This window comes from Kwoniella newhampshirensis, chromosome 5 (genome assembly GCF_039105145.1).
Source record: "Kwoniella newhampshirensis strain CBS 13917 chromosome 5, whole genome shotgun sequence".
Lineage (NCBI taxonomy): Eukaryota > Fungi > Basidiomycota > Tremellomycetes > Tremellales > Cryptococcaceae > Kwoniella > Kwoniella newhampshirensis.
Genome location: NC_089959.1, coordinates 161015 through 178139, shown reverse-complemented (window position 1 = coordinate 178139; position 17125 = coordinate 161015). Strand labels below are relative to the sequence as shown.

Below are 17125 nucleotides of genomic sequence, written 5' to 3'. Positions count from 1 at the left end.
AAGGTGTGGTGAGGTACATGCTGATCTATTTGATGGCCAGTAAGATCGACTCGAAAATCATCAACACGACCTCACATCTCATTCTAAACGATTTATGGACTGATCGAAAATCTTCTGATCGGAAGACTAAGCCAACACTTCAGGAGCAAATGGATAATCGGTATATCCGACACCGAGGTTGGTCCCAGTTGGATACCAAGTCTGCAGGATAGTCACAAGTTGTCAGCACATGTTCACAGTCAAGAACCGTCTTTTACACTCACCTCCATGTGACTCGCATTGAGAGGAATCCCTTCTTCGATCCTCTTATAGTAATCAGGATTAGCAATATAGTTTCTCGCAAAGACCACCGCCTCCGCCTTCCCTTCCTTCACAACCTTCTCAGCACTCTCCCCATCATAATCTTGATTGACGATCAACTTGGATTTCTTGATCAGCGGACCGTAAGTTTCGATCATGTCGTGCGGATAGCCTTGAGGGACACCGCCGTGTTTGGGATCTCCCCATGCGTTGTAACCTGCAATCTGAATGTAGGCGAGATTGAGAGCGTCTAGCTCGGTGATGAAAGTCTTGTAGGTCTCGACACGGGATTCGGGAGTGGTGTGATACGAATCGTTGTATCCTCCAGCAGGAGAGACTTTGGCACTATGTCATTCAAAAGAAGTGATATCAGCTATCATTTCGATACTCGCTGAGGGAAACCTGCCTGTCACCTACCCGACACGATCGGCACCCCAGACTTCGATCAGCCTCCTTACAGCCTCCAAGCCGAACCTCACCCTGTTTTCGACACTACCACCCCACTTATCGGTACGAAAGTTGGCAGTGTCCGACAGAAACTGGTCGACCAAGTACCCATTGGCACAATGCAGTTCGACACCGTCGAAACCAGCGAGTATGGCCATCTTCGCTGCGTGGGTGAACTCGTCAAGGATGACGGTCGGATCAGGAATAGGAGTAGGGGTAGGGTAGCCGGGCTCTCCTGGAAGGTCCCGGAACTGCACCAGTGCGTGTCCCATCAACGTACAGTCCAAGTGACAAGGCAGTTGCTGCCCGAAGATCTACTCACTTGTCCGCCTCTGGCAGCGATGGCACTCGGAGCCCACAGTGGCTGACCACTCAACTTGTGGATCGGCATATCGGGATGGCCGCATCTCCCGACGTGGTATAGCTGAACCATAATGAGGCCTCCTTGCTGATGAACCGCGTCTGTCACTTTCTTCCAGGCTTTGGCGTGCTCTTCGGTCCAAAGTCCAGGACTGGTTCCCCACTCGGTGCCTTGAGGAGAAACCATAGTCGCATCTGTCAGGACCAGACCAGCTCCGGACGGTCCGGCTCGTTGAGCGTAGAAAGTAGCCATGGCGTCGCTGGGGAAGGAGGCAGCTGGAGTTGAGTGAGAGGCAGCGTCAGCTTCCCGGCAACAAATATAAGGCAGTCATGATTGCCAATGATCATCAATGGTAGGTGTGCATTAGAATGACCCAGGATCGGAGCTGGGTTACACTGTTTTGGTGACAGAACATGCCAAAATTCGCATTGTGGTCGAGGCTTGAAAAAGGTGTGATGTCAGGACAATGATGAATACTCACGGACTGCCCTGTTCCTTGCCATAGACGCCATGATCGTCCTGTTCCTCAAAGAGAGAGCACCAAGCTTTGTCGGCTTGGCAAGATTCGGGAATCTGACGCTGGTAGTCGAGATCGAAGACATATTGTTCTGGCTAGTTACGGAATTTGAGTCAATGACAAGTAAGGTCTAAATCTGCACTCTTGATGAACTGATAAGCAAAAATGATCAGATTGCGATGGTTGTGCGACCATACCGGTCCGAATTCATTTCATTGACACCATTTTGTATCTTGATGCAGTGGACATGGTTGTTGCGGAGCCGCCAAACAACGCATAAGCGTCCGTCACCTTTTGATAATCAGCTACGTCTTGTCGGGTTCTGGTTTAGTCAGCGCGGGATCAGAATTGTTATCTCCACCTCGAAGGATTGGTCAGCCATCATCCTTTCCCTCCCGCCCTGATGTTGTTGTTATACTCGGTTCAGCCACGAATGCCCGGTGCACAAGAAGTTGTGAGCCGGCATGACCGAAGGGACGAGTTCTTGGCCTCAGAACAGGAATGGATGATCGATCAATGGCCGCGTGGTGGTGGTGGTGGTGGTGGTGTTGACGTACAGGGACACGGGAAGTAGGCTGGACGCTCGGAGACGTGGAGGTGTGAAAGCTGACCAATACTTGAGCTCCAAGTCGATGTCAGGGGAGGACCAGATCTGCAGCTCAACAGTCAAGCACTGGCGGAAGGTACTTCAGTCAGGAGAGGCCTTGGTACTTCTCTCGCTAGGACGGGCACTGATAAAGATCTGAATTATGTCTGCACAGGGATCTCGTCCATGTGGATGAGATAGAATATCACCTAGCGGATATTTCAAGATGAACCAAATATTCGAGAGCACGTCGAGTACGGAGATCAGAATACAACTCCATCTCGACACATCTCCATCTCCTTTGAGACGACAACAGGAAAGCAACATGCATTAGAGCTAGTTCTACGCGACAATCTCGGTGTCTCCGCCTGTCTTCAGCACCGTTCACCGCAAGCACAATGAGTCAAATCCTCGGGCGAGTTCTGGTGGGCGTAGCCCTACTGGCGGTACTTCACGGTGAGCATGACGAGCGTATCTCTCTCTCTCTTCTCTGTTATATCTGATGGACGATGTTTGGCTTAGCTGCCTTCTCCACGTATGAACGTGAGTCCCGTTCTGCCTTCAGACATACAGGGTTCGATAGGGAATTGAGCTACATGTCATCGCTGTCTCTCCGGCTCTTGGACTGACCGACAGTCATCTCATTGCAGACCTTTCAATCTTGAAAGCACTCTCCAGACCTACCACTTCGCTTCCCACATCTGTAAGTTGGTTGTGATCAACTCATTATGAGATGCGATGCGATAAGACTTTTCGCTCGTGGGTGGAGCTGAAATGAAATACGCTTCGTAGATCGTTGTCGAGGCGCTCGCCTCCTTACTCCTTTTCATACCGGGTATAGCACTTGCTTCAGGGCCATTGAAAGACGTCACGTACCGAGGAGAACTGGCCAAGCGGTGAGCAACGTGCCTGTCTGTTGCGAGGAGTTCTCCTGTGAATGGGGCTGCGATAGTCGTATCAAGCCATTGAGAAGTGTCTCGTAGTCAGTGTTTCGACGAGAGGGGAATTTATAGTGCCATACACTGATGATTGAGTCGAGCTGACGGGAGCGGCATTCGACCCTAGGAGTATCGACGATGCTGACGCTCGGATGGGGTTCATGAGACTGTCCAAGAGGGGCAAGGCGCTCTTTGGTGACTTGGATCGAACAACATGAATAGTATGAATTTGTGGTATAATGCATATATCTGTGATAATGATACCTGAATAAGGCGAAGGACATCATTCTGGTTCACTACCAGAATGGACTCATGACCCATGACAACGACATTTCCTCGATCTTATCATCAAGTTCCCAGACGCGCTCATAGTCAATCCAAAATACTCGAAGTAATAACACTTCTTATCGCTCCCTCAAAGCCCACTTCAGACCACCCCATCTCCTCCCCTGTCTCTCCACTCCGAGATTAGGTCCCTTCTTCCCTCCCAATCTCTCTCTTTGCGAAACGCCCGTCCATCTACCTCTTCCGTCCACCCACTCTTGCACTCGTAGATTCGGCGGCAGTTCACTTGCTTTCGATAGTAGTTGGTCGGAAGGTGAGGGTAATTGACGTAGAGGGTTGATCACTGGGTTGGCTACGAGAGGTCGAACGTGTGGGCGTGCCTGGGGAGGAAGCGTTGACAGAGGTATGAATCGAGGCATTTCGCGGCGTGGTGAGCTGATCAACAGGTGTCAGTACGGGTTGTGAGCATTGGATTGTGTCTGCTACTCACAGACGGGACTGATGGATCGAGAGAAGAAGGCTAAGAAGCAATCGGGACAAGTCGGGACGTTGACTCTTCTTGTGCGCAAAATATTGTGGGCGTGGGTTTGGTTAAAGTGCGTGGGTACAAAGAGGGCTGCGTCCGTTGATAGTCTGCCCGACAGGTCGCCGTGGTACAGGAATGCTGAGATTGATGTGACTTGAGGGTATATGTATGCCCTTCAACGATATCCAGCGAGCAATAATGAATGCTGTCGACTTTTCGCAGTAGGCTTTCCGGGTTTGATCCCGCTGCATGTGCTTGATCACGTGACATCGCCGGTCATTCTTCCCAACGTAATCCTCGGTCACTCACCGCGGACGCATCCCTCGCAAGCTAAAGTGCATCACTTGTGCGATTTACTATCATCTTCAATGTGGTATCTCCATTCAACGCTTCGATACAGCTTACATCACCTGCTCCGAAATCAGTTCGCACTGCATCACGACGCGCTCGACCACACCCCCCGAGGACCTTTCCGCCGCCTCCTAAAGGTATCACGGCGTTGATCGCCCATCGAGCAGGATTACTGACGAAAAGAACGAAATGTGGAGGGAGAAATATGTTTGAATGGAAATAGGGGATAGGAGAACCAAAGAGTCCATCACTGACATCTTGAATGGGTAGGTTCATCGGGTGCTCGCCCTCCATACCACTTTCTCCATACCCTAATGCCATCCCAGCTTCCCATGGCAAACCATACATACCTATCCCGACTCCTCTCTCCTTCATACTCGCCTCACTGTCTGACTCTGCGGCAGTGATCAGCTTACGCACTGTCCCCTTGGGCAGCTCGAAAACAGAGACACGATCTTGAAACCCATCTAGCTTGCACGGGTATCGCATCGCCACCATGTCATTCATCACCAATTGCCTTGTGACGATCCTCACCGTTCTCTTCATCTCCCGCTATTTCATCACACCCCTTCTCTTCCGATCTCTCACACAGTTCCGAGTGTCCGCATTCAGCCTCTTCTCGGCTCGAGGCCTGGAATGGAGAGCAGCGACGGAGCCGCACGATGTCATTCCGACTCTGCGGATAGAGAGAGCGAAATGGGCGTGGGGCGGTATCAGGGGAGACGTGGTCGGTCTGTTGGTCTTGAGAATCGAGGGATTGAGCTTGAGGTTCAAAAAGGGATCTTTTCGGAAAGGAGAAAAGAACACGGACGAGACGACACGAAGGGTAAGCATGATGATGTTACGCATGATACTGACAGTCGCTTCAGTCCTCTGGTCGAATATCCACTTTCAAAAGCAGGCTGATCGCATCCGTCCTTCAACTCCTCATGCACCACTACCCCTCGATGGCTCGCCTCGTTTCTATCCAACTGGTCAACTGCAGAATCATATTCGATGATATGGAAGGTTTAGAAATCACCCTTCAGGAGGTCGGTTTCGGGCTTCGAGTCAATTTCCAAGGCGAAGCCGAAGGCGCCGTTCTGTCTCCCAACTCTTCGTCACCCACCATCCTACGCGAACACCCACTCTGTTACTCTCCAGTAATGTCACGGGACGCTTCAGACCTCTCCCCAGCCCTCTCATCGAACCTGTCTCCGCCAGTATCTCCAGGCTTCTCGCCCCCAAGCTCACCCTCGGCTCATGTCTCGTTCACCTTTCCTCCCGCTCCGTCAATCAACTCATCGCCGACCAAACGTGCGAAATCTTTTTCTCGACTATCTCATGCCCGTAGACGCGCATCTGTTCTTCAGACTCGCATGTCCACAACCGCCAGTCAGATATGGCACAGAGCTACGGGTCGAATGCATGGCTCAGTCTCGTTCAACACGTATATCAACGATGTCCGTTTGATACAGCCGCACGGTAACCCCGCCTCAACGCGGTCCTCCGCTAGTGAGCCTAGTGACGACGCTCAACTGCGATCCAAGTCGTCCGCCAAATCGCTACGCTGCAGCTCTTCCTCTCCAGATAGACCATCGTTTGCCCCAGCAACTTCTCTCAGGTCTATTCTCGGACGAGGTCCTCGGTACTCTCTACCGATTCATGAAGGTGGTTGTGAGGTACTCTTGGCAATCGATGGAAGCTCCACATTTACAGTCGGTTTGGGCTTTGGACCCAAGAAAGGCTTGCTGGGTGAGGACACCCTGAGTACCGATCTCAAGCTGGGCAGTCTCCGTATCACTCTAGACGCTGTCGACAAGCTTCTTGAACTTAGCAGAGGTCTGAAGAGGGACAAGACGGAGACGATCCCGAGGGTAGATCCACTGAAGCGGAAAGATCAGTGGGCTCCCCAAGCTATGCCTCGCGTATGTCCTCTGTGTATACTGCAGTTTGGGAGCTAACTCTTTGTACAGATCATACTACGAGCCTTCGAGTCGGTCGCCATAAAATTCGCCCACATCACATTTATTCATCATCTCCCTACCGCCGCGTCTCACCACTCTCGTACTCACAGCCGGACCTCCTCCTCGACGTCTCTATCTGAAATCTCTGCAAGTATGGAGGAGTCTTATACGTTATCACTTGAGCTCTCCGACGTCGGTTGCACTCTTTCTGCGGCCGATTCCTCCAATAACGAGCGTGCTCGAAATGCCTTCGGTACGAACGCTAGCCCAGAGTCCAAAGTTCGCGGCATCGCCTTCGAATTCCGCTGGGACGACATTCAGGTGCAGTGCGTTGCTCCCGGCGAAACTGTCAATCAGAAAAGTCAACTCCTCGCTATTCAACAGGCCGAATTTACCGGATTCTCAACCTGGCGGCCGTTCGGGTGGACAAGGGAGGAGCTGTTGTTTGCGAATGATCCTAATCTCGCGTTAATCGTTGGTCGAGGTGACGTCGCTTCAATTGATTGTGCTGGTGATCTGCAGCTCGCGCACGAACTTGAGTCTGCATGGCACATACGCCATCCCACCAAGCCCAAACCGCCTGTTTCCGTTCTCACAACGATTGAAGAGACCTCAGCTTGGCTACCCCCTCGTGTCAGAGTGGTTCTTGATGTCGGACACATGATGGCGATCGTCGCGGACCGGTTGTCAGAAAATACGACTACCCTGACCTTCGCCTCCGATGGTCTCCACATCGGATGCTTCACCGGCTTTTCGGATCTTATAGGTCGACGTCGAAGTCCCATCATCACGAGGACCGCGTTTAAGGAGGAAGAAAAACTTGAGCAAAGGAGGGAGACCGAACCAGATGCAGACTACGCCTTACCATCGTCAATGCTTCCTTCGGCGGTACGACGTCGCCCAGTCGCCGAAAGAGCTAGTCTTCGCGATGATCTGTCCATCTCCATGCGAGGAGAGGCCCAACTGAGTATGGAACCAATCAGGGTAAACATGACGTTATCCGGGGACCAGCTGTATGACCTGGCCGAAATAGGGAGAATACACGGTACGGCCACTGGTGACATCCTGGGTCGACACGTTGTCAAGGCGGGCGGCGAAGAAGCTCCTATCCTGGACTGGAATTCGTTGTCCTCTAGTGTCGATATCGGCATTCAAGAGGGAGTTTATATCGACTTGTGGAAAGAAGAAGTGGTCGAGGCGATCATTAGTCTGGGCCAATCGCGGCAGCATGCTGCACCTGCGGTCAAAGGTCCAACTGAGATTCGGTCCATCATCGATCGTCTACCGTCCGGTGTCTCCGCTCGGTTTTCTCTTGGTGCAATCAACGTGTTTGTTGGTATCAAAGATCCAAACCCCCAGTGCGCCCTCGGTCTCACTCGGGGCGTATGGTTCCAAACCACCGCCATGTTTGAGTACGCACTGTACAAATATCGCACGCAAGCTTTGCCCTGGCGCCATACTCTCACCGCACCGCGAAGGGCAAAGCTGCAGCTCCCCGAGGACATCACAACCCAAGCTCTCGCATTTGCGGCTCAGTATCGACCGGATGGCGGGCGGGCAGCTCTGATCTCGCTCAATTGTGAAAATACTGTTGTGCAGCCAGTATTCAACGGGGAGCGGTTTGTGAAGCGAGGAGGCATGAGGCAGAAGCTGGTGGTCAAAGAGATGCCAAAGTCAAAGTCAGGCGATGACTTCGTAGGTTGGGGGTTCCAGCGACTGCGGATCAAAAAGTCACTCGACACGGGCGAATTCCGCAACAATGTTCCACCACTCGAGATCAGCGACACAGATCAAGCGCAACGACCTTGGCTACGCATCCGGAATTCCAGGATTCACGCTGTCATCCAACAGCGTCGCACTGATGCCCATACAGAGCACAAAATCACGGGTCGTCTTGACGGTGTCGCTCTGATCACCGACCTATCTCATGCGTATTGTAATCTCCTGGCCGCCTTCGTTGCAAAACGCATCATGACGGCCTGGAAGCGACCTGGTAATATAACGGACGCTCGACCGCGTCCCAACCTCAGTATTGAAATCGCGATCCCCAGCATGACCGCACATTTCGCTTTCCCCTTGAAGGAACAGCTTTACCTTTACGCATCAGGACTGACGATCCTCAAACAACCTGCGGCTGGCGTCGCCGTTGCTGTGGATCAGATCTTGCTGTATGTTCCCAGTCCTCGGATGATAGGCAGCTGGGAAGAGCTTGGTCGTATCAAGAGGATAGCGGTCAAAATGTCCGATCCCGGTGTACCTCTCGTGATCTCCCCATATATCGAGGCCATCCGCATTCGGATCCCCTTTTCCTACCAAATGAATAGTCTCATCCTCAACGTCAATGCCACCGTCAAAGCTTTCAAGCTCCTCTCGCAGAACTTTTTTACACAGAGGGGCTTCTCAACCGTTCATTCACCGAGAGCGGAGCAAGCGAAACACATTCCCACTTTATCGTTCGCAATCGGTTATATGTCGCTCGAGGCAAAGGACGACCCTATCGAGACTGGCCTCAACCTCATTTGGCGGGTCGGACTTGTGGAGCAGGCCAGACGAAATGTTCTGTGGGACACGTTCGCCAAGAAAACCGTCGAGATGGCAAATGTTGAAAAAACGACCGAGCCGGATACAACATCACCTAGCGCTAGCGGGAGGAAGGTTCCGCAGTTGACCAAAAATGCTTCGGTATCTATTCAGCAAGCCCACCAAGCACTGCATCTGTACAATGCCCAGATATGGGTCCGTCGTATGCGCGCGGCCAAATTAGAACAACGTAGACGGGAAAGCGTAACCCTCAAGCCTTTCCTAGGCGTCGAGGTGCCCATAAAACTGCCAATCGACGTGACACCTTCAAGTCAGACCGCGCCGCTGTTCCGAGCCGTTTTCAGAAACGCCAACCTCAGTCTTAGCGATCCTGGGATGACCCGAAGCGAGATCATCGATTATATGGGGAAAGTCTCGGCGCCGTTCGAAAAAGACGTCGAGTTCACTCTGATGGTTCCTCTTAAAATCGAGTGGTCCATGTCGGAAGCGAGATGCTCGCTCCGTGACTACCCTTTGCCTCTCATTCGAGTCCAACCTGATGAGACTGGGAACCGGCCTTCTTTCAACATGAAATCGACTCTGATCATCGCAGAGGAGCTGGCGGGCGACGACTCGACTATGTACCTACCGGTCCCGGTCATTCCCGCAGGATGTGGACATGCCGACTCAACAGCTTTCTTGGTACAAATTGCCAAGACCATCATGCCTGTAAAGATGTACGCGGAGCCAAAATTCAGCATTGCCTCGCGACGGACTACCGAATTCACATGGGGTAACTCTTATCAGCCTGGTATACAAGACTTGATGAGGGTCATAGAGACGCTATCACATCCACCTCGAGATCCTTCCCCAAAGGTCGGTTTCTGGGACAAGTTTAGATTGATTTTACATTGGCATCCAATTGTGGACTTTGCTGGAGCGTGTCATTTACATCTTAAAGGTCAGTCAGTTCCACTTCTTGAACTATGACTATGACGCACTGACTTCGCTGCAGGTTCCTTTGATCCCTATTCCGTCTCGGGTCTGGGAGCGGGATTTGCTCTTGCCTGGCGAGGTAAAACCCGGTTGTTGATCAACCAGCCCAACGATGACGGCGAAGTGATTCAAATACGGTCCGACGAATTACTCATCGCTATACCAGAGTAAGTTACCGTTCGGAGACGCGAGCTGACCGCAGTTTGACGGCATTGCATGACGGTGCCGCTATTGGAAGTGGTCACAGTCACACGCACCATCGCAAGAATGACCACAATCAACACGAATACGACAGTGACGACGATCATGAGGAATCCGACACTGCGCTGATCGAGCGACGATATACCAAGCCTTGCGCCAGGTTTGTCAATGGTGTCAAAGTCGGTTTCGGCTTCAAATTTGAGAGAACTTGTCGACCGTGGACTTGCAAGGAGGGCTGTGGGTCGACAATGAATCTCATGCACCGACAGTGTCATATCACCCATTTCAAACAGCATCAACAAGTCATCTTGCGTTCGCCGGATGCTGTAAAAAGAGATGAGAAACGTCTCGGAAGGGTAAGTGAGGAAGGGAGGAGTGCAGGGCCACCGATGACTAATGACTTCTCATAGTCTGTCGATTCATACGAGGGCTTTAGAAGCGACTACATACATTTCTCCGTTACTCTTGTCACACCGACACAGGAGGTGCCTGCCAGCAAACATGAAATGGTCAACAGCCTTCACTTTGCCCCAAAGTCTACGTACCATTTCTTGTCGTGGTGGAAGCTGTTCGACCACAAGATGTCACTGCCAATTCGACAAGGCAAACTATTCCCTGATTCTCCTCCCCCATCGAAGAAGTTCGGCAGGAGCATTGCCACTATGAAGGTAAGCCGTGTTGGGTCAGACAATTGCTGACTAAGTAGTATAACTTCGATCTCAAACCGCTCTATATATCTCATGTCTACTCCCAAGTCTCAAAGGACCTTTGGGAGATCGGCAAGTCCGAGTCTCTCGGTCTCAAAGGTCGAATGGGTCATTTTAAAGCTGTAGCCATTCAACGGGTCCAAGAGAAGAAGCAGTACCACGCAATGTTGCACAAGGAGAGCGTGGTATATCACAAACCGTTCTATGCGGCTGACATCGTTGCGAACGATCTCAAGATAAAAGGAATCAGAGCGCATTTCGCTGAGAGGATCAAGTCTGAGGACGAAGACGCCGCGATCGATCCTCTTCCGAAAGCTTCTGAGCTGACATCAGACCTTGCTTTGTGGTACAATTACTTTGATTATATCGATACGGATAAAAAGCCTTTCGATCGAGACCCACGGATGGAGTTAGTCGATCTGGGAGACTGCCCAACCGTGTCGATCTCACGTCGGGTCAAGGCGAGAGCCAACACACCTTACGATGACGAAGATTCGAATGATCAGAAAAACGGTCACTGGAGGAAAGGCGTGGAGAGCAGTAAATTCGGACATGATCCCAGTCACGAGTCCGGACTGGGCGTATTACCAACTCCGCCTGAGGAGCAGATCAAGCATGCACAAAGAAGAATTGACGAGCTGCTGGCCATGGATCCTGATGACTGCGTGAGTCGGACTGATGGTCCCTATTGAGATAGTGCTGAATTTGCGCAAAGAACGTCGGCGTCCCCCTTCCCCGCCGCCTTGACATGCTTGATGCAGATATCTCCTATCAGAAGACTCTGATCCGCGAAGTCAAGGACGAAACTCTGGAGACCTCAGATGGATCTACCGAAAATCCCGTCGAGTTCGAAGATACCATCCTCATTCATTTCCCAAGACTTTACTTCACCAATAAGTCTAGAAATATCGCTTTCACTTACTTCCTTTCCATGGGAGATCGGAAGAAGCAAGAATACATGACAGCACACGCGTGAGTCGATACGGCTTTGTCTGACCAACTCAACCATAGCAAGCACTGATATGGTCTGTAGCATGCTCAAGAGTATCCAAGACAGCGTCATTAAGCGATCCCGACGTCGACAGCCTGAGGCTGCAGAAGATATCACTGAACAGTCCATCGCCGTCAAGATACTCGACGATTTGATGGAGTTCATGACGAATCAGTTGAAGACGATCCACTCAACCTTCGAAATGGACGAGTACACGAGGTGCAAATTTGGCCTTCCCGAAGCTTGTGCGGTCAAGCCCAAGCGCCAAGTCAAAGTCTTCAAACCACAGATCGCATTGCGCAGTGAAATGGCAGAGAACGCTGTTGTTTTGCTCGCGGTAGAGGAGATGTCTTATAGGGCATTTGAAGTAATAGACCAGACCGCATCGGACAGTATGATGGCGGACGTTCTCACTAGGTGAGTGGCGGACTGTACGGTTGAGCTGACGGGTAGGAACTACGTTTCGATGAGAGGCGCACAGGGATTCTATCCTACGGCCGAAGCTTTGGACCGGGAGAAGAGCGTCGGCTCGCATCGAGCCCTCGATTTTGTTCCCCTTGAGATCTTCCTGGACACCAAGAGTGAAGCCACCGACTACGATCGAATCTTATCACGGATGGATATATCGATCCCATTCGACAAGTTCAACCATCTTCGTATGCCCCAAGGCCTGGAGTGGCCTCAGGACGCGGTTGACGAGTGGGGACAGCCTATCAAGCATCTCAAAGTCCATCAGGTAAGTGTCCTGATTGATGGGTAGCCTTCAGCTGAAACGGTTCTCAGGATTTGTACACGATTCTGGTTCCAAGGATGTCACTCTCTGCTACATCCAAGCACTACGACGCGCTCTTCACTGTCGTCACCGACCTTCTCATGTACCAAGATCCCGAACACAAGCACCGCTCTGACGCCGTCGACGATTTTGGTCGTCAGTTCGATGCCGCTGATCGAGATCCAGCGCGACTGATCGTCGACGTTCACACGCTTCAACACACCATGCGAACGCTCATCGATCTCCAACAAGGCTACGAAGCGCACTTTGACAAGCTTGACGAGCACGGCAAGGACGAACTGTTCAAAATGCGTGCGGATCTTCAAGACGGTTACGAAAGCTTGTATACTATCAATGCGCTGATCAGAGCGACGCTGGCCAAGGACGACGCCCGTGCAGCGATGAAGACTGCCTCTAGGATGGACGTCCGGATTGGCTCAATTGAGTGGAGAATGCTTCGCGATGACATGGACAACCTTATCAAACTCGGTATCAAGGGTGTCCTGTTCTCCATCATGAGCAATAAGAACGGGTCAATGGACAGTGCGATGCTGGTCAAGTCGCTTCAAGCTTTGAATGCCACTCAAGGATCCCTTTTTGACAAGATCTTGACGCATGAGGAGCCAGGTACAGGCAGTAGGAAGAATGTGAGTGGTTTCGCATCTTGTCTGTCATCACAAGACTGACCATGTTGACTGCAGATCAAGCCATTCTTGGCGTTGTATTGGTCATCACTGCCTGCGATCGGTGGTATCCCTATCTATCCAATTGTCGACATTGACTTTGCTAACATCAAGGTGTCGCTCGAAGAGCGCATTGGGCACGAACTGATCGATTACGTCTTTTCCGATCGAATTCAAAGACGCCACGATGCTCGTCTCGCCGTGGGCAATGGTGCGTCCGGCAATGGCAACGGCAACAGCAATAGTAACGGCAACAGCAACCGTAATGGTCTTGGATCGGGATCAAACACCCCCACGTCCTCGGTGTTCCGCGGTATCGGTTCCAGTTCCACGGATGAGGTCAATAAACCGTCATCTTCTTCCATTCGCCCGAACTCGTCAGCTATGGAACTTTACCCATTGTCTAGGTCCAAATCGCAACAGTCGTTGATGTCACACCTCGACACGGATCCAAGGAAGCTTAGAAATAACGAAGACACGGTCGAGATGAGGTCGCGAGCAGCCAAAAACAAGATGTTCGGACAAGTCAGACTTCATGGAATGGGTTTTATCCTGAACTACAAGGTGCCTGGGGTCTTGTAGCGTAGATTCGCATGAACACGCTGACGATCGTGATATGACAGTCCGATGACATGAGGAAACATCCCACTTTCACGATGCCGGATTGCGTTGATTTCAAGTTCAAGATGCCAGAGATGGTCTATCAGAACAAGGTCTGGCCATTGGAAGAGATCTTCAACCACGTCAAGAGGGGTACGTCGCAGGCCTGTACACGCAACGCAGGTGAGGGGATGAGGCGATGCTGACAGGTCCATGTGAACACAGACATCAAGCGACAAGCTTGGAACCAACGTCGAGATCTTTTCTCCCAAGTCATCAAAAACACAAGCGTTTTCAGGTCAAAGAAAAAGCTGGCATTAGCCGCGAAAGCCATGACCGAAAAGGCTCGATCGGGCAGTAATCCAATGTCATCCTCTACCTCGCACGGTCCTATCTCGCCCAGCAAGTTGAGGAATACTGTATCTGACTCTTCGTCGACTTCTCTACCTGATCGAGAACAAGAAGAAATCATCGAAACGCTCACAAGAGCATTATCTCGAGATCCGTCAACCTCGCCTCAAGCTGCTTTGTCCATGGCTCTTTCTCGATCCAGGTCGAAATCAGCCACGGCAGAATACACTTCGCCTTCATCCAACCCGACACAATTACTCGCTGCTGGCGGCGGTAGCTCCGACGGGAGACCGACTTCGTTGAAAGGCAGTTCTGGATCAAGCCTACATGGAAAGAGTTCGATCAAGCTTCAGGCTCAAGCTCAAGCTCAAGCTTTAGCAAGAGTCATCTCCAACGGTCATGTTTCAGGACTTGCTCAGAGATATCCTCATTCTCAAAATGACGATGTCGATAACTCGGATGATGATGACAAACTTCATTTGAGTGTTGGCGCAGGAGGAGGCAGGATCAAAGGGTTTTTGGGCAAGTTGAGAGGGAAGCATTCTCAACATAGAGACGGGTCGAGTGATGAGGTGAGTCCATAATCAGCAACTATTACGTCGCCGCTGACAAGGGACCCTTTATCCAGTTGTCAAGGGTGATTTCCAGATCTGAAATGAGATCAAGACAATCGTCTCTCCCGTTGTCCGCTTCCAATGCTTCTGCTTAGTTTTACGGCGAGTTGAACATTTGGCTGAAGCTTTCCATATCTCTTCGATTCTTTTTACATCTTGACTATTCTGAGGGAGGGTTTCGATAACGTAGGTCGTGTAGAATAGACCCATGTTGTATGCTTTATAGATGCGCTTGGTAAATGGTGATGGTTCGGTCTCGACCTATCCCATTGGTTTACATTGCGAGTGTATGTGGTACAGGCAGTTACAATTTGGAGGCGGTCGCGACGAGTGAACCTCCATCGATTGGAACGATCGAACTATTTCACCAACGATATCAGTTCTGATCCAACCTCTTGGTCGTCAATCCTGTTTCCACCTTCTCCAGAGAAACACGTAATACGAGGATCAATGAGGGTATAGCCACATAGACTCACCCAGTCACCCATTCTCCTCCTTTACCTGATAACCACAGACAAGCCGCTGCGACATCTTCTGGTGATCCGATTCTTTTCATGGGCATAGCTTCCGCAAGCTCAGACTCGAAATTGTCCAACGTCCATTGCATCATCTTGCTCCTGAACGGACCTAGGGCGAGAGTATTGACAGTTATCTTGGGACCGAGTCTGTTTGCTAGGTGTTTTGACATGCTGAGTGGAGGTGATGTCCCGACCGAGGCAGTAATGTGTCACGTAGGACGATGGCAAGGGTGATGGGGACAAGAGAGTAAGGAAGGGGGGAGAGAATGTGCATATTAGTGTGACTTATAATTCTCGCAGAGATTGAAATTTACTGATGAAGAGCCGCTTTGGAAGCTGAGTAAGCATACGTTTCCAACCCTGGTGGAGCGAGACCGTTGATCGATCCGATCTGCAAGATACATGTCCCAGCTTTGGATCAGTCGCCGAATCTGTCTCCGATCGCCAAACGACGATCAACACGCTCGCTCACGTTGATGATCCTCGCTACGAACCCTTCCTTCTCATGTGCTTGTTCCAAGAGCGGGACCAACTTTTGCGTGAGAGTGAAGACACGTTGGACGTTGAGGGTGAGGAGTTTGGTGAATGCTGAATCGGGATATGAGTGGAGAGATTCACCCCATGTCGCTCCAGAGTTGTTTACCTGTGGTCGCGGGACGCGTTCAAGAGATCAGCTCAAGTTCGCTTTCATTTGTTACTTTTGAGAAGCGATGTGGGTCAATCAGCAGGAGTTATTACTCACAAGGACATGTAGAACTGAAAGCGATAGACGATCACAATCAGCTCCTTTTCCATCAGATAGGTTACGATACTTACCTTTCTCCCTCTTCTCCAGCTCTCCAGCCAACCTCACACATTCTTCGTACTTTGACAAATCGGCCGGCATCGCAATGCACTCTCCCGGACCTTCTTTTGTCAATCTCTGAGCTGTCGACTCGCACGCTTTGACATCTCGAGATGAGATGTAAACCTGTAGACGAGATGAGCGTTGTTCAGTCGAGTGACACTCCGTCGGAAGATGCGCCAATCAGTACATACCCTGGCACCGTTCTTGACGTATCCTGTAGCGATCTACGAGAATCAGTAAGTTTGATAATCTCGGTTTCAGTCACGAGACGGAGGAACAGCAACATACCATCTCCCCTACACCCTTCCCTCCGCCGGTACACAGGACGACCTGTCGGATCTCTTGGTCAGTAGGCTGTCGGGAACGGATGCTCTCATCACCCACCTTGCCCTTGACATCGAAGAGAGAGTTGATGTCCATGCTTGATGTATGTGGATATTGAGGATTGTGTTGGAAGTGATCTGGAAAGAAGAAGAACAATAATATTGCTTGATACGTGAGGAGTAGTAACCCTTGCAGCTGCCAGTTGAGCACGGTAAAAGTCATTAACCGGTCTGCAGGCCGAATGAAGATGTCCGACCACAAACGACCGACGACTTGTCTTCATGCGTCTGCGTCTGCGTCTCTCTCTCTCTCTCTCTCTCTCTCTCTCTTTCTCTCTCTGCCTCTTGGTCGGCTGCCACTCCTTTGGCAAATTTCGACAGACCTGACATTCACGACGAGAAACCTTCTATATCGAACGGATCCCTATGGACAGGTTCACAATCAATCGGATCACATCAACGTTGATTTCGGCATTCCTCGAAGCATGATTTCGGCTTTCAGGTATGTATAAGGTCGTCATGCCACTTCTGTTTATTATCTCGGCGATCAAGGACGAGATGCAACAGGTAAGATGGCAGGTGATCATGTCAAAATATGGGCATAAGCACGCTTCGTATTGGAGGCAATGTCAACAACGACCTCGTCTCCCTCAACAAAATGCATTATCTGATCTATCACCGACGCATAGAGCGTTCGTTCTTCCATCTGAAGTTTGACACTGTGACAAGTCCTCATAAGACAACA

The 17125-nt window shown here is 50.9% G+C and overlaps 5 protein-coding genes across 5 annotated transcripts; 2 read left to right on the top strand and 3 right to left on the bottom strand.

The window, feature by feature from the left end:
- Positions 1 to 126: 126 nt before the first annotated feature.
- On the bottom strand, positions 127 to 1710 carry IAR55_002665 (uncharacterized protein; the record flags this gene model as incomplete). Its single annotated transcript, XM_066945778.1, has 5 exons — positions 127 to 201; positions 264 to 645; positions 718 to 998; positions 1070 to 1383; positions 1590 to 1710. The coding sequence occupies 5 exons, from the start codon at positions 1708 to 1710 to the stop codon at positions 127 to 129; spliced, it is 1173 nt and encodes a 390-aa protein (XP_066803279.1).
- Positions 1711 to 2609: 899 nt separating this feature from the next.
- Positions 2610 to 3367, top strand: IAR55_002664 (uncharacterized protein; the record flags this gene model as incomplete). Its single annotated transcript, XM_066945777.1, has 5 exons — positions 2610 to 2667; positions 2734 to 2754; positions 2862 to 2914; positions 3004 to 3107; positions 3277 to 3367. The coding sequence occupies 5 exons, from the start codon at positions 2610 to 2612 to the stop codon at positions 3365 to 3367; spliced, it is 327 nt and encodes a 108-aa protein (XP_066803278.1).
- Positions 3368 to 3553: 186 nt separating this feature from the next.
- Positions 3554 to 3853, bottom strand: IAR55_002663 (uncharacterized protein; the record flags this gene model as incomplete). Its single annotated transcript, XM_066945776.1, has 1 exon — positions 3554 to 3853. The coding sequence occupies one exon, from the start codon at positions 3851 to 3853 to the stop codon at positions 3554 to 3556; it is 300 nt and encodes a 99-aa protein (XP_066803277.1).
- Positions 3854 to 4807: 954 nt separating this feature from the next.
- IAR55_002662 (uncharacterized protein) lies at positions 4808 to 14787 on the top strand (the record flags this gene model as incomplete). The annotated part of the gene is made up of 15 exons (XM_066945775.1): positions 4808 to 5137; positions 5181 to 6218; positions 6267 to 9738; positions 9793 to 9940; positions 10021 to 10330; positions 10385 to 10642; positions 10738 to 11346; positions 11397 to 11653; positions 11715 to 12089; positions 12144 to 12408; positions 12456 to 13091; positions 13146 to 13691; positions 13751 to 13880; positions 13953 to 14650; positions 14707 to 14787. 15 exons carry the CDS (start codon positions 4808 to 4810, stop codon positions 14785 to 14787), a joined length of 9153 nt encoding a protein of 3050 aa, XP_066803276.1.
- Positions 14788 to 14996: 209 nt separating this feature from the next.
- On the bottom strand, positions 14997 to 16477 carry IAR55_002661 (uncharacterized protein; the record flags this gene model as incomplete). The annotated part of the gene is made up of 9 exons (XM_066945774.1): positions 14997 to 15051; positions 15169 to 15381; positions 15525 to 15601; positions 15683 to 15853; positions 15953 to 15966; positions 16027 to 16180; positions 16249 to 16281; positions 16346 to 16387; positions 16442 to 16477. The coding sequence occupies 9 exons, from the start codon at positions 16475 to 16477 to the stop codon at positions 14997 to 14999; spliced, it is 795 nt and encodes a 264-aa protein (XP_066803275.1).
- Between the last annotated feature and the right edge of the window lie 648 nt (positions 16478 to 17125).